We start from the raw sequence: 15,000 nt of genomic DNA, 5'->3' as shown, positions 1-15,000 counted from the left end.
GAGATGACGCTTATCTGCTTTGTACTGTCTGCAAAATAGGCCTCAGTTTGCTTAAGAGTGAGCAACAATTCACTAAAGTAAATGAGACAAAGGAGCATAAGCACCTCTAATCTTTTCATCACAGACTGACTAGATCACAGGTTTTACAGACTCGCGGCCAGCCTTCCTATTCATGTTAATAGCTTGTTCTGTTCCTACATGTAGGTGCATTAAAACTGCTATAAAACATTAACTAAATATCAGACAATGTTTAACCATGAGCTGTAATATTGATGTTTATTTAGAGCAGGGATGGGCAACTTAAATGCTGCAGGGGGCCACAATTTTTCATGTTCACTACCACAGGGCCACATATAGGAGCGTACACTTAACCAGATATGATGAAACTGCAATTTTAAATATGTTTACAGTGCAGTAACTTAACATATTTCATGCTCAAATGCATGTTTAACAGTATAAATAGGAATACAAAAGGTTTGAAGCGAATACAAAATAACCACTTACTATGATTTCTTTTTGTTTTCAGTGCAAGAACAGCAGACCAACATTAATTGCAAGAAGTAATTTTGTGCATTTTTACACTGCACTTTTACCAGATATAACCAGATATGATAAAACTGCAATTTTAAATATGTTTACAGTGCAGTAACTTAACATATTTCATGCTCAAATGAATAAATAGGAATACAAAAGGTTTAAAGCAGGGGTCTCAAACTCAAATTCCCTGGGGGCCGCTGGAGGCAGTATAAATATGACCAAAAAAAGACACAAAATTACTAAAAATAAAAATAAAAAAAGACACAAAATGACAGAAAAAAAACTAAATTACTTTAAAAAATACACCAAATGACCAAAAAAATACACCAAATTACAAAAAAAAGACAAAATTTCCTAAAAAAAACCCACAAAATTACTAAGAAAAGACACAGAACTATCAAAAAAAAAAAGTAATTAAAGGGACCTTCCACACACAATACGGTAAAGTGCCATTCATCCAAAACTCACATTAAACTTTCATATCAAGTAGGGGGCCACAAAATATCATCACGAGGGCCGCAAGTTTGAGACCCATGATTTAGAGTAAATGAAAAATAACCACTTACTGTGATTTATTTTTTTCTCAGTGCAAGAACAGCAGACCAACATTAATTGCAAGAAGTAATTTTGTGCATTTTTACAGTGCATTTTTAAGATTTCATGCTCAATTGCATGTGATTTACTGAGGGCCACTTCAAGTGAGGGTGAGGGCCGTATGTGGCCCCCGGGCCTCCAGTTGCCCATCCCTGTTATAGAGTATTTATTGTCTATATGTGCTCATGTGTAATGTCTCTGTTGTCCTTTCAGGGCTGCCTGGGTCTGATCTACACGGTGCACATCGACAGCTTGAGTTTCCCTTTAGAAGGTCTGGTGGCAAACCTCTTCACATTCCAGGTCCCAGTTGCAGGTGGATCCCAGGTAAGTCTTCACTGATGCAAAACATGACCAAAAAAAATCTGTATAGCCCCTTTTTGACCACAAGAACTTTCCCAAAAGGGACTAAAACCCTTTTAAAGGAATTCATTGTGTTTCAACTGCAGGAACCAGCGTCTTAATTAAGTTCTGGAGTCATTTTACCCCCGAAACTGACCCTGGTTCAGCGGGGTAGTACTTTCTGAAAGTATAGGAGATTTCGGGGCGGGGTTTGCATGAATGACTGTCACTGATTGGTCAAACACACACAGCACGGCTGCTTCAACCGCTTCACGGTCACAGTGCATGCAGGCTGCAGAGTTTTAACCCCTGCACTGCAAAAAATGTGTCTAAAAACCAGATCAAACAGTAAATCTGAGGGAAATGATCTTGCTGCATGGACAGATAATTTACCTTGACAAGATTTCTTAAATTAAGATTATTAAATCGAGAAATAAGCATGCTGAGTGCTTAAAATAAGAAATTAACTCTTAAAACAAGATAAATTATGTAACTCTTCTAAATCTAAAGTTTTTTTTATCTTGGTAATATGTAAAAAGACACAAAATGACCAAAAAAAGACAAAAATAGCCATAAAAAAGACAAAGAAAGACAAAAATGACACAAAAAAACACCAAAAAAAGAAACCCAAAAAGACACAAAAGGACCAAAAACAACACAAAAGGACCAAAAAAGACAAAAAAAGACACAAAAATATGTAAAATGACCAAAAAAATGACACAAAAAAGCACAAAAAGATGCATAAAAACGCAAAAAGACAAAAAAAGACACAAAAAGACAAAATAAAGACCAAAAAAGACGTAAAATTACCAAAAAAAAAAACCAAAAGACAAAATGACCAAAAAATAATCAAAAGACATAAAGTGACCCAAAAAAAAGACACAAAAAGTTTTTTTTATCTTGGTTTGAAACAAATAATCATCAGGTCACTCTGTTCAGGCCAGTTCATCGCTGCTTGCAGCTTTAATTTATCTTGTTTTAAGAGTTAATTTCTTATTTTAAGTGTTCAACATGCTTATTTCTAGATTTAATAATCTTAATTTAAGAAATCTTGTCAAGGTAAATTATCTGTCCATGCAGCAAGAACATTTCCCTCAGATTTACTGTTTTTATCTTGTTTTTAGACACTCCTTTTTTGCAGTGTGCAGCCCTCGTCCCATGTCTTATATGTTACTTTTTCATATGTCAGCGGACTAATTTCCATATTTCTCATATATCTTAAGACCACTACATAACACGCTGACAAGAGTAGGCAGAATTAACCTTTAAGTTCCTTGAAAAATAGTCCCTGTAATAAAATTTCCAGGAACCTCTTGGTGGAAAAGGCAGCTTAAGACCAGAGGGTTCGGAGCTAGAAAAGGTTAAAGTGGGCCTGTTCCAGTGTGAGGCGGTGATTGTTGTGGAGGTGATGGCTGAGGCTCAATGGTCCAGCTACTAAAATGATTTATGTTTGCTGTGCAGCCAATCAGGAATGTCGTGTTCAGACGGTGCCAGAGATTGATGTTCAGCCACAGGCTGTAATTTTTCTGATACATATTCATCATTTTTTCCATCATGTTATGTGGAGCAAAATAGCTCAGTCTGGAGTAGGACAGCAGACACCAGAGCTCTTAAATTGTGTTTATAACAGTTCAGAGAAATATATATTATTATTCATTACTCAGGCCGTAAAAAAGCATTTTGTTTGCTGCAGTTTCGGTAGCCAAGTGTCAGAAATTGAGGCTATAAATGCAGCGAACCAGGCAACAGATTACTGACTTACACCTTAGGAAAAACACCCTGGAGCCAAAATGTGTCTAAATCATATTGGAAAATGACTGTAAGTTTATAAGTGCCACTGGGTAGAAATCAGACTTTGTTCTAAGCGATGGCTAATGTGCTGTAAGAGGGAAGAATTTGGCCTGTTCCCCAGCAAGACGCCACTTAAAGTCCTCAGTCCTCCAGTCTGCCTTCAGGCAGAGCTGCAGCAGTGGAACAGACTCATTTATCAAAGCAGCACCTAGTTCAACATCTCGCTATGTCAGGAATCGTATGAATTGCAGTAACTTGACATATTTCATGCTCAAATGTATAAATAGGAATACAAAAGGTTTAAAGCAGGGGTCTCAAACTCAAATTCCCTGGGGGCCGCTGGAGGCAGTACCAAAATGACCAAAAAAAAAGATGAAAAAAAAAAGACACACAGTTATTAAAAAAAGACACTAAATGACCCAAAAAATACACCAAATTACTAAAAAAGAAACAAAATTTAAAAAAAAAAGACACAAAATTACTAAAAAAAAAGACACAAAGTGACAGAAAAAACAACTAAATTACTTAAAAAAGACACAAAATGACAAAAAAAAGACACACAGTTATTAAAAAAAAGACACTAAATGACCCAAAAAATACACCAAATTACTAAAAAAGGCACAAAATTACTAAAAAAAAAAAAGACACAAAATTACTTTTAAAAAAAAGACACAAAGTGACAGAAAAAAAAAATTTACTTAAAAAAGACACAAAATGACCCCAAAAAAAGACACAAAATAACTGAAAAAATGCTAAATTACTTAAAAAAGACACAAAATGACAAAAAAGACACAATTATTAAAAAAAAGACGCTAAATGACCCAAAAAATACACAAAATTACTAAAAAAGACACAAAATTACAAAAAAAAAGACACAAAATTACTTTAAAAAAGACACAAAATGACCAAAAAAAACCCCACACAAAATAGCTGAAAAAACCCTAAATTACTTAAAGAAGACACAAAATGACAAAAAAGACACACAATTATTAAAAAAAGACACTAAATTACTTAAAAAAGAAACAAAATGACAAAAAAAATACACCAAATTACTAAAAAAGACACAAAATGACCAAAAAAAAGAAACAAAATGACAAAAAAAATACACCAAATTACTAAAAAAGACACAAAATGACCAAAAAAAAGGACAAAATTTCCAAAAAACACCTTTGGAAAAACACCCTGGAGCCAAAATGTGTCTCGATCATATTGGAAAATGACTGTAAGTTTATAAGTGCCACTGGGTAGAAATCAGACTTTGTTCTAAGCGATGGCTAATGTGCTGTAAGAGGAAGAATTTGGCCTGTTCCCCAGCAAGACGCCACTTAAAGTCCTCAGTCCTCCAGTCTGCCTTCAGGCAGAGCTGCAGCAGTGGAACAGACTCATTTATCAAAGCAGCACCTAGTTCAACATCTCGCTATGTCAAGAATTGTATGAATTGCAGTAACTTAATATATTCCATGTTCAAATGTATAAATAGGAATACAAAAGGTTTAAAGCAGGGGTCTCAAACTCAAATTCCCTGGGGGCCGCTGGAGGCAGTATCAAAATGACCAAAAACAGACACAAAATTACGAAAAAAAAAAAGACAAAAAAATATTTTTTTTTTAAAAAGACACAAAATGGCAGAAAAAAAACCTAAATTACTTAAAAAAGACACAAAATGACCAAAAAAAAGGACACAAAATAACTGAAAAAACGCTAAATTACTTTAAAAAGACACAAAATGACAAAAAAAGACAGTTATTAAAAAAAGACACTAAATGACCCAAAAATACACCAAATTACTAAAAAAGACACAAAATTACTATAAAAAAAAGACACAAAATGACTTTTAAAAAAAAGACACAAAGTGACAGAAAAAAAACTAAATTACTTAAAAAAGACAAAAAATGACCCAAAAAAAAGACACAAAATAACTAAAAAAACGCTAAATTACTTTAAAAAGACACAAAATGACAAAAAAAAGACAAACCGTTATTAAAAAAAAGACACTAAATGACCCAAAAAAGTCACAAAATGACCAAAAAAAATACACAAAATTACTAAAAAAGACACAAAATTACAAAAAAAAGACAAAATTTCCAAAAAACACCTTTGGAAAAACACCCTGGAGCCAAAATGTGTCTAAATCATATTGGAAAATGACTGTAAGTTTATAAGTGCCACTGGGTAGAAATCAGACTTTGTTCTAAGCGATGGCTAATGTGCTGTAAGAGGAAGAATTTGGCCTGTTCCCCAGCAAGACGCCACTTAAAGTCCTCAGTCCTCCAGTCTGCCTTCAGGCAGAGCTGCAGCAGTGGAACAGACTCATTTATCAAAGCAGCACCTAGTTCAACATCTCGCTATGTCAAGAATCGTATGAATGGAGACGCTGAGATAACAACCTCTTCTCCCCTCCCACTGTAACGTGGAAGACTTTGATACACAAAGCACAGGTTTTGCATTACCAGTTTGACTCATTTAATCAGTAAATGCACTTTTTTGCACAAGATACACACTATGGAAATGTCAAGTCAAGTATAGTTTATTTGTGACAACTTGGGCAATTTGGTTGCACTCCAGGTGTATAAAAGACATAAAAAACAATACATTCCAACACACATACATACAACAGATCACAGCCTCATTATATATATATATATATATCTTTAAAAAAAAAGTTTTTCTTCGAGCAATACGGAAATATCAGTATATCATATTATCGGCCGTTATTGACCTATTGTAGATATATCAGCATCTATCTCAGAGATGGGCAACTTAAATGCTGCAGGGGGCCACAACTTTTCATGTTCACTACCACAGGGCCACAAATAGGACCATGCACTTAACCAGATATGATGAAACTGCAATTTTAAATATGTTTACAGTGCAGTAACTTAACATATTTCATGCTCAACTGCATGTTTAACAGTATAAATAGGAATACAAAAGGTTTGAAGCAAATAAAAAATAACCACTTACTGTGATTTTTTGTTTTCGGTGCAAGAACAGCAGACCAACATTAATTCATTTTGTGCATTTTTACACTGCACTTTTAAGATTTCATGCTCAAATGCATGTAGTTGTACTGAGGGCCACTTCAAGTGAGGGTGCAGGCCGTATGCCGTCCCCGGGCCTCCAGTTGCCCATCCCTGATCTATCTTTATTGGTACATATGTTGTCCAATATGCACTTAAATGAAAACTTTTTTCACAGAATTTTAAATGCAAAAGAAAGCTTGAGATGACTTAGAAATGGTGTCAAAAAATACATGAAAAGCAACAGCAAACAGGCAGTAAAGTGTGCTGCTGCTTCTGCAATGACGGTGAATGCAATGCACACTGTATGCACATAAATGTATAATAATGTTAAATATGCTTTAACCCTTTGATGCACAACATGGTCTAAAGTGACCCGACTAAGTTTTTATATTCTTTATCTTTGCAATAAATTAATTTCATCATTCAGTATTGCAGGTTTTCCTCAAATAACTTGTTTTTGATCATCATACATCCTAATTTTTCTGTTTTCATTTCTTATTTTTTTGCATAAAACCCCTTTTTTTATCACTATGCTTCTAATGCACAAGGTAATTTTTGACCCATGTGTGTAAACTTGATGTTACAATACAAAAAAATATTTTTCTTCATAAAGTATGAAAGGAAAAATGGATATAATGATCTTTAGTAATAAAAAAAAAAAAGATATTCAAACACACAGCCAGCATGAAATAACATGGGAAATCAATGTGGGTCATTTTTAACCCATGTTGTGCATCAAAGGGTTAAGAAAGTTATTTATGTAACAAAACAGCCTTCTGAGCACCTTTTGCATACTCATATTGGACATAGTAAACATCTATTTTCAAGAAGAATCTTTTTTAAGGATTGTGTGATATCACTGCAGCTGTGCACGCCACCACTTATATTTCGGTGAACATGTAATTGAGGTTTTTCTTCGCTCAATGACAAGCAAACTCATTCAAACAGCTAATTCAGTCCTGCAGCTGCACTGTCCATGTAGCACTGAGGAGCATGTGTCTTCTTTATTTAATACAGCCGCAGCACACTCGCCTATAAATCTAAATGGATGACTGTCAGTTGCAGAGCTGCTCGGCCTTTTGGACGTGACGGCCGTAGAGATTTTTCCATGACTGCTTTCTGACCTTTGCTGCCTGTGTTTTTCTTCTACAGAAGCTGTTTAGCCTGGGAGCAGGAGACCGCCAGCTCATCCAGACGCCTCTCAACGACACGCTGCCTGTCACATGCAAAAGTGTTGCTCTGCTCTTCCAGCAGCTAGGTGGGTCACTGTCACTGTGGTAACTAACTAACTCAGGGCTCAGCAACCTTTACAAACCAGAGAGACATTGTTGGCCAAAAAAAAAAAAGGGAAAAACAGTCAGAATGGAGCCGCAAACCTTATTTTGAGCCTTAACCCATTAAAGCCGGGAAAGAGGATATGTCGTTTTGTAGTATTTGTAGTTTTTTCCACCTATTTTCGGTGTCTTGGCCAATGAAATGCATCAGAATACATGTGGGAGTGTCGCAATGCATCATGGGACTTTTCTAGAACTTTGAAATCATCACCAAAAATGACACAAAATGACTAAAAAAGGACACAAATTGACAAAAAAGACACAAAATGACTAAAAAAGGACACAAATTGACAAAAAAGACACAAAATGACAAAAAAGGACACGAAACGACCAAAAAAAGACACAAAAAGACACAAAATGACCAAAAAAGACACAAAATGACCAAAAAAAGACACAAAATGACCAAAAAAAGACACTTAAAGATACAAAAGGACTGAAAAAAGGACACAAATTGACAAAAAAAGACACAAATTGACAAAAAAGACACAAAATGACCAAAAAAGGACACTTAAAGACACAAAATGACTAAAAAAAGGACACAAATTGACAAAAAAGACACAAAATGACAAAAAAAAAAAACACAAAAAGACACAAAATGAGAATACATGTGGGAGTGTCACAATGCATCATGGGACTTTTCCAGAACTGAAATCATGGTGAAGACGACTATAGCGGAGGGAGCTCAGATATAACAGCTATAAGCTCTCAAATACTTTTTGAATTTCATTTCTATCTGCTACAGAGGCTGAAAAATCTATTATTTAGTAGGAAGAGTTGACACTTCTGTTGGTTTTACAGGCATTTTTTCCAGGCGTTTCAGGTCTAAATGGGTTCAAATGAAGGTGAAACATATATGATTTTGTCAGAATGCTGTGAGGACCCAAGTGCAAATGAAATCTGCATAATTTCCCATTTATGCGTTAATAATCTGACAGATCCGACACTCGTAGAACATTCGTTTTAATCACATTAGAGGCATCATGGTGTTAGTTGATGAAATTAAGCAGCTTAATGTGTGTGACATATTTCACATTCATTCCCTCCTGATCCTTTCAAGGTTTTTAGAGGCTCCGTGCTACTTTGCTGGTCACGTGGTGCTGAACTGCCTGCAGCACTGGAGGACTTTTACAATAAGGAGACTTTAGCAATGAGCCATTAAGAGCTTGGATTAATCCCAAACTAAACGTGTCTTAAGGTAGATTATGTGGTTTTCTTGCTTTGTCCCATCATTGTTTCTGTAATTTTTTGCCCGGGCGAGAACGAGCACATGATGAAGATTTGGTTCAGTTTGCTGGTTTCACGTTGCCGTGTTTGCATGATTCTGTAAACGATTTGCACAGGGAATACGTGCTCCGTCTTTGTCAACTTTTTTCACATGTAAACCTTTTGGTTGATATGAAATCTAATTCTGATTATGGAATTTATTTGGTCTGAGATGGATCAGACAAAGGAAATAAAGGAAACATTTATTGTGACTTTTTTTAATCTGGCACGCAACAAATACCCCATTCCAAAACAACTAAAACTAATAAAAATTAAGCATTTTCCAAAAAATAAACACTAATTAAAACTGGCAAACTCACTCTAAAAACTCATTAAAACTAACTGAATTTAAAAACAAAAATTGACAACGAAATTAAAACTAAAACTAATGAAAAATCCAAAACTATTATAACCTTGATTCCCACACTTTATAGAATTGGTCTGTTTTTTAATTTAATATACATGTAAGGTACTCTAACCACTCTTTATACTTAAGCTTAGAAACTAAAGCTGTCAGCTAAATGTAGTGGAGTAAAAAGTACAATATTTGCCTCTAAAATGTAGTTTAGTAGAAGTATAAAGTTACATAACATGGAAATTAGTGAAATACACGTTCCTAAAACTTCTACTCAAGTACAGTACTTGAGTTACTGACTTTTTACAGTAAGGAGACTTTAGCAATGAGCCATTAAGAGCTTGAATTAATCCTAAACTAAACGTGTTGTAGGCCACATAGATTGTGGTTTTCTACTTTGTCCCATCATTGTTTCTGTAATTTTTTGCCCAGGCGATAACAAGCACATGATGAAGATTTGGTTCAGTTTGCTGGTTTCACGTTGCCGTGGTTGCTCAATATGTTAACGCTTCACACTGTAAACCATTTGCACAGGAAATCGTGCTTCGTCAGAGCGATAACACGTCTGATTGAGCGTGACTCGTGGCGTTTGGAGAGTGCACCTATCGCTTTCCTCAGCAAAATGACGGTTTTGGCATAAATGACAAAGTGTGCTTTTGTACTTTAATATTTTTAGATTTTCAAGTCATTTTAGATTGGATTTGGTTTACTTTTTGCAGCTCTAGGCCTACATCTGTTTGAGCTGAGGGTGAAATTAAATATGATTCACCTGAAATTTGATTTGTAATGGAAAGTTGGCCCTCATTTATCCTCATTTGATTAGAAGAATGTGATTCAAAACAGAGTGGATTTTATTCCCGGAGTGTATTAACACCATCCCCTGTTTGTTTGGACAATCGCTGAGCATGCACATGGGGGGTACTCGCACGATACACATGTGATCAGGGTTATGTGGAAGTCATGCATTTGCAGCCAATCTGGATACACAAAGCAAAGCAATCTTGACACAAAACCCAGTCATGGCCTGTCAGTCCTCATAAGCCTGCTTCTATTAAATCATTTCAGTAAATTACACAGCACTGTTTGTCCTGAAGCGGCTGCAAGTAATGTGGGCCACAGATAATGTGTGCTGGAAATCATGCAGTGGAAGAAAATAACTGTATTTCTATATGAATACTGCAGAGGGTTATCTTCTGATCATACCAGAATAAAGTCAATCAATCAATCAGACTTTATTTGTATAGCACTTTTCATTTTAAGACAGATGCAACACAGAGTGCTTTACATAAAAAAGGAGAAAGTAATAATAATAATAATAATAAAAACAAAACATAGAAACAAGCAAACACCCTCCATCCCATTAAAACGCTTTGAAATTAATTAGATAAAATAAATAAAAATAAAATAAGGTAAGATCAAATAAAATAAAAAATATAAAAGTAAATAACAATAAAAAGTTAAAAAAAAAAAAGCTAGATAAGAAAAAATAAAAACAATCAATAAATAATTAAGAAGTAGAGCATGATAAAATATAAAAATAGACTAATAAAAAGTAGCAAATAAATAAATAAAAGAGAAGATGTTATAACACTTGGATGCATGAGCAGAAAAATCTCTAAAAAATCTCTAGATTTTAGAATAGAATCTCTAAAAAAGTTCCTAAGTACTTGAGTTAGTGTACTGAGTTACATTCCACCACTGGTTTTGTCCTTTTTTTAAATTATTATTATTATTATTTTATTTTATCTTTATTGAGGGCAACAGGTTTCATACAATGTAGGATATTTTTCCTTTTAGAAAAACAAAAACATAATTACTCTTAGATTTACAGGTTCGTGATACATAGGAAAAGCAAAGAAAAGGAAAAGAAAACTAAATCATAGAAAAGAGAACTGTCAGGATTTTCCATCTGTATCCATAGTTATATATCAGCATCAGTTTTCTTCCCAGGCCCAATTTTTAACATTTTTATGTATTAACAGTATGAACAGTTTGAACATAAGGGGGAGTTTCACTTTAATTATCTGAAAGAAAATAAATAAAGAAAAAGGAACATGCATATACATAGACAATTACAACAAAACAAAACAAAACAAAAAAGACTCAAACTTAATCTGATTTTAGGCCTATATGACAACTTTTCCATTGTATATATATCATGGACCACATCTAACCATTCTCCTATTGTAGGGTCTTGTTTTAACCACCTTCTTGCTTTTTTGCTTGCCACCAGAAGTATAAGTAACAACTTTATATATCTATAATCCCATAAATCAAATGAGATGTTCCTTAATCCAACTTTGATAGAAAATGAGTTAGTTTTGGATTGTACTGCAGAACAAATTCATGCAGGAATCTGTGATCGAGAGTGAAACCGTCATGGAATACCAAGAAAAAGTGACAGTTAGACAGTGGAAGTTAATCATTCCTCCGCCCTTAAAGCTCCTCCCGCTGCGTGCTGACAGGAAGGTCAGTATCTGCAGTCAGCTGATCAGAGAGAACAAGTGCTTCCACGCTTCCACTTATTAGGTCATCCTCACGTCCATATAAGGGTTGGCCAGTCGCTGTGCAGGCCATCAGGTCGCCACATCGTTCTGTGTGCACAGGTCACTCCAGTCACCAGAGAGGAATGTGTGTTAAACATGTCACACCGCACAGGAAGTACCCCCCCCAGACCCCCCCTCCTCCGGGTCCAGATAAAACCGCCATCAACAGCCTTGTTGTTTGTTGTTTGTTGCCTTTGTCTCCTCTGTTGTCCAGGAATGTTACTGTCACTGTTATTTAGAGCTCGGATGTGCGTTTCTGTTTCCATAAGATAAGTAAACACCTGAAGACGAGGTGTGATTATGAAACCGGAGGAATGAAACGAGCGGCGAGGAACAAAAAACTCTGCTGCAAAAATGATCATTTTGCAGAATTTAGATAGATAGACAAGATAAAAACAGTAAATCTGACGGAAATTATCTTGCTGCATGGACGGATAATTTCACTTGACAAGATTTCTTAAATTAAGATTATTAAATCTAGAAATAAGCATGTTGAACGCTTAAAACAAGGTAAATTATCTAACACTTCTAAGTCTAAAGTTTTTTTTATCTTGGTAAGAAACAAATAATCATCAGGTCACTCTGCTCGGGCCAGTTCATCACTGCTGGCAGCTTTAATTTATCTTGTTTTAAGAGTTAATTTCATCATTGTGTCTTTTTAGTGGTAATTTTTACATCTATTTTTGGTCATTTTGTGTGTTTTTTGGTCGTTTTGTGTCTTTTTTTGTCAATTTGTGTCTTTTTAGTGGTCATTTTTACATATATTTTTGGTAAATTTATGTCTTTTTTTATCTTTTTGTGTCTTTTTTGGTCAATTTGTGTATTGTGTGTAAAATAAGAAATGAATCCTTAAAAACAAGATAAATTATCGAACACTTCTAAATCTAAAGTTGTTTTTTTATCTTGGTAAGAAACAAATAATCATCAGGTCACTCTGCTCGGGCCAGTTCATCGCTGCTTGCAGCTTTAATTTATCTTGTTTAAAGAGTTAATTTCTTATTTTAAACCTACAACATGCTTATTTCTAGATTTAATAATCTAAATTCAAGAAATCTCGTCTTGTTAAATTATCTGTCCATGCAGCAAGATCATTTCTCTCAGATTTAGTGTTTTTATCTTGTTTTTAGACACACCTTTTTTGCAGTGTACTGTCAAACATATATAAACACATAAACACAGGATACATAAAGACACCACGGCACAAACAACAAAAATATAAACTTAATCCACCACATTTATCCCATTTTACCCTCCAGCAGAGCACATTTGCACTCTACATGTCTAAAAGATTCCGTTTTGAAAAGCCTGTTCACATTAAAAGCTCAGATTTTGTTCCGTTTCCTGTTTATGAGTGAAGTTTCAGACGTCCAGACCCAGCGCCCCCAGCGGCGCTCTCTGTCTGCCAGGGTTCCTCTCTCTTTATCACTCCAACGTGTGATGAATTACTCTGTCAGTCGCTCGATAGGAAACAATAACAGGAACTGCAAACTTAGAATTCTTCCTGATTCTCACATCGGTATTTGAAATATTATTTATACTGTAAGAGCGTGTAATTTCCTTTTGTTTTTGGAGATGAGTTTCCCTTCGGGTTTATCTTCAGTTTTGCACATAAACTGACCCATTTCCTGGTGGAAATTTATTGTTTTTGTCATCGTGAGCCAGCAGGTTTCTTGGCTTATGAAACCAGTGGATGGATTGCAGATTATGTGCTTTGATATTTACTCATATTATTGCAGATGTGACTGAGAGATGCACAAAAACAACTGAATGCAAATGAAGAAATCTGAAAGTGATTTTGTATTTTTTCTGCTGGTTTCCTAATTGATAATATTACTGAAAAACTTTTTAAAATCAGCCCCTAAAACCTGAAGTTTTTCTGTCAATTCAACAGAAGTGTCAACTCTTCCTACTAAATAATAGATTTTTCAGCCTCTGTAGCAGATAGAAATGAAATTCAAAAAGTATTTGAGAGCTTATAGCTGTTATATCTGAGCTCCCTCCGCTATAGTCGTCTTCACCATGATTTCAGTTCTGGAAAAGTCCCATGATGCATTGCGACACTCCCACATGTATTCTCATTTTGTGTCTTTTTTGGTCATTTTGTGTGTGTTTTTTTAGTCATTTTGTGTCTTTTTTGGTAATTTTGTGTCTTTTTTAGTCATGTTGTGTCTTTTCTGTCTTTTTGTGTCGATTTGTGTGTCTTTTTTAGTCATTTTGTGTCTTTTTTTAGTCATTTTGTGTCCTTTTTTTAGTTAATTTTGTCTTTTTGTGGCTTTTTTTGGTTATTTTGTGTCTTTTTGTGTCTTTTTTGGTCATTTTGTGTCTTTTTTTTGGTCCTTTTGTGTCTTTTTGTGGTCATTTTGTGTCTTTTTTCTGGTGATGATTTCAAAGTTCTGAAAAAGTCCCATGATGCATTGCGACACTCCCACATGTATTCTGATGCATTTCATCGCCCAAGAGACTGAAAATAGGTGGAAAAAACTACAAATACTACAAAACTACGTACTCACTTTCCCAGTTTTAATGGTAGAAATGTGGTAATGCTTTCCCGCCTTAAATGGGTCAAATCTCTTCTTAAAACATACTTTTATCGGAGAGTCTTTCCTAATGTTACCTGAACTTTACCTTCCCTTGAACTGTCTTTTAATTGCACAGAACTATGTCATTCTCTAACATTATTTTTATCTGTTGTTTCATGTCTGTTTTTAACTTGTCTTTGTAAAGCGCATGTAACATGCGTTTTGAAAAGTGCTCTAAAAATAAAAAACATTATTATCATTACTACAGGCTGCAGATAAATCAGTCAGGGTGCAGTACGTGAGGTTACTTTTATGTCTTTATAATGCAACCAAACAGAATTTGAGAACAAAACTTTCCGTCCTGCAAAACATTTACGATTAAAAAAAGGATTATTGTGGATCAAAAATTTCTGTTTGCTAATCCAAATTTATTCAACTTGCAATAAAACTTGTTTTTTTTTATTGCTGTGTTGATGTTTCGCTTCCAAATCTGTTTTTTGACTGCAGAGTGGAAAGTTCTGTTCTGAAAGCTATTATGTTTGATTGAATAATAAAAACATAAAAGTAAGCCCTTAGCGTTAGCCTGTGCAGACAATGTGATGTTCTTTTCTGAAATAAAAAAAAGAGTTATTGTAGTTTCAGCTCAGCCTTTTTAGTGGTGCTGAGGCAGCATTTCTTACACATATCATTATAATCAGA

At 34.7% G+C, this 15,000-nt stretch overlaps 1 protein-coding gene across 1 annotated transcript in view; it reads left to right on the top strand.

The window, feature by feature from the left end:
- The window catches only part of sbf2 (SET binding factor 2), a 177,441-nt gene that overhangs the window by 65,541 nt on the left and 96,900 nt on the right, over positions 1–15,000 (top strand). The window contains 2 exon segments of the mRNA XM_059359455.1: positions 1,345–1,455; positions 7,437–7,542. Of these exon segments, the coding sequence (XP_059215438.1) occupies positions 1,345–1,455; positions 7,437–7,542 (217 nt within the window).

Source organism: Centropristis striata, chromosome 2 (genome assembly GCF_030273125.1).
Source record: "Centropristis striata isolate RG_2023a ecotype Rhode Island chromosome 2, C.striata_1.0, whole genome shotgun sequence".
Lineage (NCBI taxonomy): Eukaryota > Metazoa > Chordata > Actinopteri > Perciformes > Serranidae > Centropristis > Centropristis striata.
Note: the sequence above shows the minus strand (reverse complement) of the source record. Positions and strands in the feature narration are given on the sequence as shown.